At 37.5% G+C, this 9,883-nt stretch overlaps 1 protein-coding gene across 2 annotated transcripts; it reads right to left on the bottom strand.

The window, feature by feature from the left end:
- Positions 1-8,984, bottom strand: LOC114304867 (L10-interacting MYB domain-containing protein). Of its 2 annotated transcripts, XM_082914270.1 has the most exons (5): positions 8,621-8,984; positions 5,965-6,343; positions 1,453-3,314; positions 1,126-1,357; positions 1-650 (listed from the first exon to the last, which is right to left on the bottom strand). In XM_082914270.1, the coding sequence occupies exons 3-5, from the start codon at positions 1,999-2,001 to the stop codon at positions 175-177; spliced, it is 1,257 nt and encodes a 418-aa protein (XP_082770396.1). In that variant the 5' UTR covers positions 2,002-3,314; positions 5,965-6,343; positions 8,621-8,984; the 3' UTR covers positions 1-174. The 2 variants fall into 2 exon arrangements, with proteins under 2 accessions (XP_082770396.1, XP_082770395.1); XM_082914269.1 differs by lacking the exons at positions 1-650; positions 1,126-1,357 and having other exon boundaries at positions 2,465-3,314.
- Between the last annotated feature and the right edge of the window lie 899 nt (positions 8,985-9,883).

Below are 9,883 nucleotides of genomic sequence, written 5' to 3'. Positions count from 1 at the left end.
CATCCTGAAATCATAACCAACCTATAATCATAACGAAGTCAGTATTCGATAGTTGTACAAAAACAGTGACATACATGGTCATACATAATTGCTAACCAATTATGTACGTAAATAAATGTCTCCAATTAATTTCAACACAACATAGTGATGACATGCATCACATAACATGTCCACCTAACTAGCATTTCGCCAAATTGCAACCAACTCTGCCCTGATACGCGCCCGCAACTGCGCCATCTCAACATCATCATCTCCAGGCATCATCGCATCATCAAGGGCAGCCAAATCGTCGCGGTCACGCATGTCCGGATATCGATACTCGGCCGCATTGGTAACAGCAACAATAATCTTATCGTCCACACTATTTCTGCGTATGAAATTATGCAAAGCCATGGACGCTGCAACCAATGGCACCTGCACTTTACGAAAATCAAATCGAGGCATGTCTTTTAGAAATCTCCACCTCATCTTCCATGCGCCAAATGTACGCTCAATCACGCTTCGCAAAGATGAGTGAGCGCGGTTGAACAATTCATCACGGTTCCGTGGATTGTGCCTTTGAAATTCCGGTTGGTGGTATCTGTTGCCTTTGTATGGTGCCAGAAAGCCCTTCTTATTGCTGTATCCACTATCCACAAGGTAATAGCGACCTGTGAAAGTGCACATGTAAATGACATAATACTCGTCATCAATGTTCACATGAAAGGGCACTTCTTCCGTACATAATAGTGACCTGTGAAAGTGCACATGTAAATGACATAATACTAGTTTATCATGGACATTGTAAAAACTGTCATATATAAATTACCACATGGTCAGTGGTTCATCAAATTTTGTTTTTCAGTACAATGGTAACATAAATCAAATTTATAATGAAAATACAGTGATAGAAAATAAATTGATACATTTTGACATATATATTACTGAGGTTAATTATATTTGCATTTAATGATAGAAATTACCTTTATGTTGAGCTTGTTCGATACATATTTTCTTGTTTTGCAAAAAAAATTCCCGGTCATGCATTGAATTCTAAATATATCTTTACATCGTTATTTACATACAGATGTTTACCAAAAAAGAACTATGCTACAACAATTGTATTGTGGATTCAGATGTACGTACCATCAGTTGCAGTTGGAAAATTGTATTGTGGATCCTCCGTTACGTTGCTTAAAACCCGGCTGTCGTGCATGCTGCCCTCCCACCCGCACGACACAAACACAAAGCACATATTGAAATCACATACCGCCAAAATATTCTGGGTGTGACAACCCTTTCGGCTAAAATATGGGGCTGCTTCTGACTCCTTTATGCATGCCGGTACATGTGTCCCATCCAATGCACCTAAGCAATCCTATATATGAATCAAAAAAATTGCAATTACCCAAAAAATTACCGACCATGTTTTTTCAAATAATTTTGAATAACGTCACAAATCTTTTCCCACACCTTGAATGGCAAATATTGTCGTTGAGATTGCAAAATAGGATCCCTGTGCGTCTGGAAATTAGCAGGGGGCCTGCAGTGAACGACCGTGAATTTTTTCATTGCTTTCAAGACGGTATGAAAATGCCGTGAAATAGTTTCACCCGAATGTTGGAAGCGTTCTTGTAACTCCCGGTTTGGCAAGTTTTTTAGCACATGAATAAATATTGCAACACTCTCCTCGACTTCCAAGCCGTGCGGCCGCTCCGGTACACGCAACCCAAAGTCATTTACCAACGTCGTACATAACCGAAGGAACACCTGTTTGGGCATGCACAATTCGTACCGGAAGCGGCCACTGTGACCCTCGTGTAATTCCGTAATCCAGGCCCTCCCCGACAATATGGAAGTACGGCATGGAACTTTAAGAACGTACGCCTTGTAGTAATCAGTTGCAATTCTGTAGGCTTCAACGTAATTTAAATTCATCTGCTCATGCCACTGTCTTGCGAGAGCTGCGACCCCTTCTAACATTTCATCCATCCGTGTGGAGTCGTCGTCGTCATTGTTCATACCTACAACGTACAACCATAAAACATTATCAACAACTGCCTAAATGAAGAAGTATCAAGCACATGTGTTTTACCCTCGTATATATCTATGTTCAAACCCCTACAATGCATGGCATAAAGAACAAGCTGAAAAAAATATATATTTCAGTTAACTTTTCTAAAATTAAAGGCATATGCAATACTTTGTAATTTAAAATTGAAAGGAACATGAGATTTTCATAATTCACATCATGTGAGTGGTTCATCATTTGTAATAAAAATTATTATTTTTCATTGTTGCAACACACATGTTCCAACCTATACAAACAATTCGGTCAGTTTATATAAACAATTCGGGCAACACACATGTTCCACCCTATATAAACAATTCGTGGAAAACCAATGGCACCTGGGCAATACATAAATAATTCAGCAAAATTAAACACTTCCATGTAGCCATTATAGCATAACAAAACAAAATATAAAATATAAAATAGAAGGTCCAAGGTTTAATCCAACCCTGCAGCCATTATAGCATAACAAAACATAAAATACCACAAACATATCCCCATTTTAATTCTTAAGGTTCCCCATGCCCAAACCATCTTCAAACCACAATTCAACTAAAATTAAACACAACAAACGAAAAAAAAACAGTTCAGAATTCAACTGAAATTATAAATCAAAGTCCTTCATTTAGCAGATTTAAAATCGAGCTCCTTCATTTCGCAGCAAACTCGCAAGAGTGACACCCCCACTCCTATCTTTGTCTTCTTTCTTCGCTCGTAGCCACCCAATTATGCCTCGGTCCGTGGGAATACTCATTACCATTTCCCGATTGTTCGGAACCTCCATAAGCATGACTCCAAAATGGAGAAGTTCATCTTCAGGCTCTAGTCCCTGTATTTCGTACAGCCGTCCAACAGCCTGTCCCATAGTAATACTATGGCCCCCGACGACATGGTTGACAGTTAATTCCTTGCTCTGAGTCTTCACAGAATTTAGCAAGTCGTCCATGCTGCTTGCCAACGCTTCAGCCCCCGTAATGCGCTTGTTTTGCAATGTTTTCCCCGAGGAATGCTTCCGCTTACTTCCACTAGCTGTGGCATTGATGTGCGCAGAGTTCATCATGGCTGCCATTTCCGATGCGCGTAGGTCATTGCTGTCACTTGAAAATTCTGGACTGTCCGACTCTCCGTCCAACTCCATTGCGTTACGAGTCTCGCCGGGTGTCCATGCATTTTTTCCCGTAGCCGCAGCGCCAGTGAAGACGCGCTCCATCAAGTCCGGATGGTCCAAGGTTTTGGTTCTGAACTTGCAACATACATTGTCAATCTGTAAATCAACACAATGTAACTAGCATTAGCCTACTGTCATTGAGTAAAATGCAATGCAACATGGTGCATAAATCAGTAAAGTTTGTTAATGTTATAACAATGGTTGACAGTAATGTGAAGTATGTTGCAATGAACATATTGCTAAAAAAAAACAAGAATCTTGTCAAGTATGATGATTGCTGCCAATCAAATAAAAGTGAAGAACAACATATATTAAATTATTTTCTACTATGCATTTGGGTAGGAGGAAATTTTTGTGCGAAACTTATAATAGTTGACTACTTCATGATATACTTAAATATTGCTGAAAAAGTTGTCATGTTGATATGGGTTATACAAGGAATTTATTTTCTTGCATTTGTCACTACTCTCATATTGAATAAATGCAAGTGAAGTTTCAGTTTTTTTTTTGTTTTTTTTTTTTTTCTGCCTCACACTTTCCACCACTTTCATCCTAATCAATCTCAACCCAAGAGAGATAAATAAAAGACTAGATATGGTGGTCAACTGATATAAAAGAGTAATCTGTGTGTTGTCTATCACAATTGAAGAGCATCTATCAAGGAAATATGGTTTCAAGTCCATTGGAATTCATGTAGAATGGTGTCCCAAGCTGAAAGTTATGACACAGATTGGTAGAAGGAGCATCATAGTGCCAAGGATGTGTTTTTACCCTTCCTCCACATTAGTTAAATCTCATATGCTTTTGTGAGTCTCTCTAACTGTTTTATTATTATCTACTATTTCCACTTTCTTCATTACTCTCTTCTATAGTCCAACATATTAAAAGAAAACCAACTTGAACCAAACAATCAATACAACTATTTACTGATTTTTTTATTTGTTTTTTTTCGGAAGTTCAGTCAATTCTAAACTCATTATTTGTCTTATAACATTGTGCATTTTACAAGGCAAAATGTTATCTTCCACCAAGATTTTTTATTGGTACATGGGACTATCTGATCAACTACTTGAAGGATCAATCTTCATTTCTAGTAGAGTTTCATAGGCTTTTCTGTTTCATATTTGTGCTGCATCCCTTTCTTTATCAGTAATAGAAAATTCTATCTTTTCATTCTTCTCATAAAGCTACATTATCTCTCCATTTTTTAGTTCATACAGATGGGATCGAACTATACTACACTGTAAAGGAAAGCAGCAAAATAAGAACAGGTACATTTTTTAGTTCAATAGACAAGATGTGTGCCACAAATAAATGGAAAACAAGAACAGGTACATTAGGTCATCCTGTTCCAAAATTGTGTGCCACAAATAAATGGTTTTTGTTATACAACAAGTCCTTATGTTTTGGGTCTTCAACCTACTTCATATGGAAAGTGAGCTAACACCAATTTATTGATGTTTTCCAACTATTTACAGGTATAAAAATATAACAAAAAAAGAAATTGGTGCATGAGGAACAGCATTCTTTGTCAAAATTTACATGAGGAACAGCATTCTTTCCTGAATAAAAATCTACACAAGAAATTTCAGTCCAGAATTCTTTGTCAAAATTTTATTTCAGATCAAATGAATTTATCAGGATTCTAGGCCAAGTAATATTTCAGAATTCATTTCAGTCCAGAATTTTAGATTTCATTTGATTGCAGAATTCTTTTTCAGCAACAAGAAATCATTTCAGTCCAACGCTTTCATTCCAGAATTGAAGAATATAAGAATTCTTTTCATTTCATAATTCATTTCAATTCTGAATATCTTCATCTGATTTCAGAATTTCATTAACATTAAAAGAAACATAATTATCATGTCAGTTTAATAAGTTTTTTATGCTAACTTCAATTATCATGTGATTATCTTTTGATTTTGAGTGTTGCTATGTTGTACTTCAAACATTTTTAAAGTGCTCTGCATACACAGCAAAATGTGGTTGTATCATTCAGTATCTGTGAAACAGAATTCTAAAATATTTTCCTTCTTTTGTCACCTGCAAATGATTTCCACTAGCACCTTATAATTGTTAGAATATTTAAATACAAAAAAAATACGTTTCATATATTTAATAAATCAGTTACAAAATTTATTTCAATAATCAATACCAATATGAAACCATCCATTATGAGCTTTATTGCAGATCGTTTCTATTTATTTGTATTCATAAGACTTTGTTAGGTGGTTACTATTTTACTATATATATATATATATATATATATATGATAGTCCTCTTACTGACCTGTCAATTTGGGATCCAATTCGAGATTTTTCTTAGGAGTTATTGGGACGGAATTGGAATGTAATAATATTGATTCATATAGAAACAAAAGTCGCCTTTAATTACTATTCTTGTCCCTCTATTGTTCTACCATCTTAATAATGTTAAATAATACTTTCATTTTTTTTGGGCAACTCTGATTCATGACTTGGTCCAAGTCTTCTAGTGGTTGGACGAGAGACACTGCAAGTTTAACACTTTAACACTTTCACAATGCTGAAGAAAATCATTTTGACAGACAACACAACTCTAATTTAAATTCTAGTTGCTATCAGATTTTATGTTATAGTTATCATAATATTAGGTAAAGTTAGAAAATTGAATGTTTTAAACTACACTGGACAGCATGATACACATACAAAAATTGAGATATTAGTTATGCAATAACGGACACGAAAAAGAAAATATAAACCGTTACCTTTTCCATTTTAGCCCACCAATCAGCCGAAGCATTGAACAGCCCAGTTACTTGGTCAAAGCCAATTCCAGTTGGGCCTTTCCGGCAATCCATTAGCTTACACCACGCACGCCACTCGGTCTTCAACAGATTGTACCTGTTTTTAAGTTGTTTGAGGGAATGCAGCCGCCCAGTTGCTGCCTCAAATGTCTTAGACAACGAACGGTACCCGTTTGGAGTGATTGACATGTGTGGCCGGTTTCCTGCTTCAATTTCCTTCACAACCAGTTCCAATAAAATCCGTGTCGACTCCCCATCCCAAGTTGCTTTATGATAGGGTTGTTGGCGTTTCCCTTTTCCGGAAGGGGTACGAGGCGTAGATCGATGTGACGCCATGCGACTAACAATAGTGTGACACGGGAACCAACATAAAAATATGTATACACTAACAATTGTGCGTATTACCAATATGAGGAACACAATTTTATGTCAGAAATGTGGTGTTAGACAGAAAATATAGCCCAATAGATTCATTTAAAGACATTACTACTTGAAACAAAAACAAACAGTAGCGGAATTAGATGGAAAATACATGTTTACGAACAAAACAGACATTCATAATTTTTTTTCAGCCACAAACCATAATGCGCTTAACAAAATTAAGGTACGGTTGCTACCATTGTTACATATCTCACATCCGAAACAGCAAAATAATGACGACGATGCAAAGGACACATGTCACTACTGTAAGTACACGCAAAGTTTGTTCAATGTCACGGAAACGACCCTCAAAACGAGTGACATTCTGTGTGTCATTCTCAGCTGCCCTTTGGCGCCCAAATTCGTCACACCACCCAATCCAACTGACACACGGCTGAGGTTAAAAAAAAAAATTAGTAACGGTTTAAGAAGGAAATGTAAAAGGAAACGTGCTTGTACTCACCACTCCACGAGGGCATTGGTAGTACGCACGACCAGGGTTTCTTGCAGAACGGGAAATCTTTACAACACAGTGTCCGTACCCACATGCACACATACGGGCTGGTTCTGTTGATGTGGCAGTTGACATAAATGAGGCCATGGTTTCTTTCGTGACTTTTTTCGGGACATGACAAGCACAACAAGAGTAGGTCAATGGGTGTGACACTTTTGTTAAGGACATAAATTTGTTATACGAAAATGGGTAACAAAATGGACCAACCCCCTCCCCCCCCCCACATCACATTTAAATCCCGGGATACCAATGGTCACCCCTTCTTTTAACCAAATATGTATATATTAATAAATAAAAAAATCAACTTGAAAAGGAAAATATACCAAACTCTCCAGGATATTACCAAAAGTGGTTGATCACTCAAACATCATGCAAGGCAATAAATCCATGTTATGAAGTCAAGGGAAGGCTAAAACGCAATGTGTTTGGCTAGTACATCTAAAGTAAAATAGTGCTACAATTTCTCAGAAAATATGTTTGGCTACTACATCTAAAATTTTGAACTCACTATCTCCTAATTTACCTTAATCAAAAGATTCATTAAAAAGTTATTAATTTTAGGATTCCGACATCACAAAAAACATTTTAATCCTTACCATATATAAATAATGTATCCCTATTTTTCAGGAAATCCTAAAGACCACAAAAATTTTAAAATAAAGTTTGTGCATATGAGAGCACATGGATCTGATATCGATGGTTTCTGATTGGTTGTCATGGTGTGATCCATCACACAAAATTATACCATTCCAATCCCATTCCATAATCCTATACTGTGCACATGAAGCAATGAAACTATGGTTGGTGATTTAAGAACTATCGGATTTACTTCATTACACGCTCTCATCATGAATCACAATGCTAAAAAACTTTAGGCCTCGAGGCCTAAGCCACTGAAGCAGTGGCTGTAAGCCCCGATTTGAAAGAGGCCCCATACTTTCTTTCTCAAATAGAAAAGAGTAAAGCCATGCAACCTTAGCAGAAGACCCAACACTTAACAAAGAGCAAATTAAAAAATAAATTTAAAAGTAATTGGTTTGTTCAATCATGAAAATCAACTATGGCATAGATACAAAAAGAAAGTTTACAGGTGCAAGTGGTGAGACAAATTGAAAACGGAAAAATAAAGTGGTGAGACATTTTTTTTTAGGGGAGACAAACAAAGAGCAAACGAAAAGGAAATTTTTTTTAGAAGACAAATTGAAATTGGCAAGTGGTGAGACACACACACACACATACAGACACAGAGACACACACAAACACACAGAGACACACACACAGAGACACACAGAGAGACAGAGTTCATCCATATACAAAAAAACAGAGCATACAAGTCATGGTTATCAGATCCACACCTCCCCCCCACCAAAAACCCGGTAATTTGTAAAGTGGTGTCAGTAGTTCAAAGGAAGCCCTAAAACCCCAAACATGGCAGTGTGTAGGGTAGTTCCTGAAAAAATTGCCCAAATCTGAATTCCACCGACAGATTGAAATATGGAAGTGGTCAGACAAAGCGCGAGACACATACACACAGACACAGTGCGACAGAGAGAGAGAGAGAGACAAAGTTCATACATATATCACAAACAGACCATACGAGTCATGGTTACATTCCGAAACAGAAACAAGAGATGCTGAAGAGAGAGAGAGAGAGAGAGAGAGAGAGAGAGAAGAAGAGCATACCTGCGGCTGGAGGAATCGTCAGGGGATGGTCTGCTTCTCCGTCGGCCTTCGCGGACTGTCGTCGTCGCTTCGTTTTTCTTTCTCTTCAGATCAGAGCTTCTACTATCTTCTGGCGTTGAACGACGAACCCTCTTCATGTTGATGTAGCTGAATAGCTGAAGGTAGTACACCCTCTCTGATAATAGCTCTGAAACGATTCGTAGCTCTGAAATGATTCCCATCAGTGTTTGACATAAAGGGAGGGTGAAAACGGAATAACGAAAATCAATGAGGGGCAAAACGGTCTTTTTACACCGCATCTGCCACCCATCACGTGAAGCTACTGTACATAGGCGTGTAGGGTGAAATTTATAGACTTTTTGGCTTTTTTAGTAACTTTTTGGCTTTTTGGCTAAAAATGTAAGTTGCCAAACGAGGCCTAAGGCAAAAAGAACTTAACAAAAATTTTAAAGAAAATCAAATAAAAATTATACACGAACTTCGACATCTATTATTAAATAAAGGTAAATAATTATTTATTATAGAAAATAAGTAAGAAAAAATGGTAAATAATTATTTTTATCCTTACGGAGGAACTCTCTAAAGGAACATTTTGAATTAATGCCACCAAAAAAATGAAAAAATTGTGTGATAAAATAAAATATAAAATAAAAAAGAATTTTTATAGTATAATAAAATTTAAGATGCGAGAATATAATAACTAAAACCTTATGTGCGTATCAGATTCCGCACTAGATGAAAGTGGATCGAGGCTCCGCACTCGGTTGGACTATCCAGGGATTGAGATTCCTGCCACAAGAAGCACCGTTAGAGCTGCCCAGCCGGGGTTGGCCGGATAACCCCTCTGGTGTGGGAATTAGTGATCGGAGAGAATGTATATCGAGTTGAGCTTATAGTTGTACTTGGAATTGTTCAGTTACCTTCAATGTGAAGTTCATGTTGCACATATAGAGTTCCTAGCTTGCTTCTCAAGGTGAGTTCCTGGAGCTTGGATGCTGCCAGGTGTCCTTTTAGCATTGCTCATGGTGGGAGACCACCTGGTAGTTGCCATTGAATGCATATACTCATTGTAGTCATGCTGATAACAAACCACATTCCTTTGGTTCAACAACTTCCGTGATTCTAGGTGTAGGGGACCAGTTGAGGTGGCAACTTGCACGTGCACACGTTCACAATTTCCACGTTTCCTTGCGAGGTTTCCTCAGCTCGGTACCAATGTTCCTCAGCTCGGCATCATTATGCCTTGTCTCGGCCTTTTGCAGG

This window comes from Camellia sinensis, chromosome 2 (assembly GCF_055761805.1).
Source record: "Camellia sinensis isolate YWXY chromosome 2, ASM5576180v1, whole genome shotgun sequence".
Lineage (NCBI taxonomy): Eukaryota > Viridiplantae > Streptophyta > Magnoliopsida > Ericales > Theaceae > Camellia > Camellia sinensis.
Note: the sequence above shows the minus strand (reverse complement) of the source record. Positions and strands in the feature narration are given on the sequence as shown.

Bases quoted from the DNA above. Each gene is read 5' to 3' on its own strand.
- LOC114304867 (XM_082914269.1), bottom strand. From the start codon at position 8,919: ATGCGGTGTAAAAAGACCGTTTTGCCCCTCATTGATTTTCGTTATTCC. The intron at 6,344-8,620 runs GTATGCTCTTCT...CACTATTGTTAG, and splicing joins GACGATTCCTCCAGCCGCAG to TCGCATGGCGTCACATCGAT. The intron at 3,315-5,964 runs GTAACGGTTTAT...GTTGATTTACAG, and splicing joins GGTGGGCTAAAATGGAAAAG to ATTGACAATGTATGTTGCAA.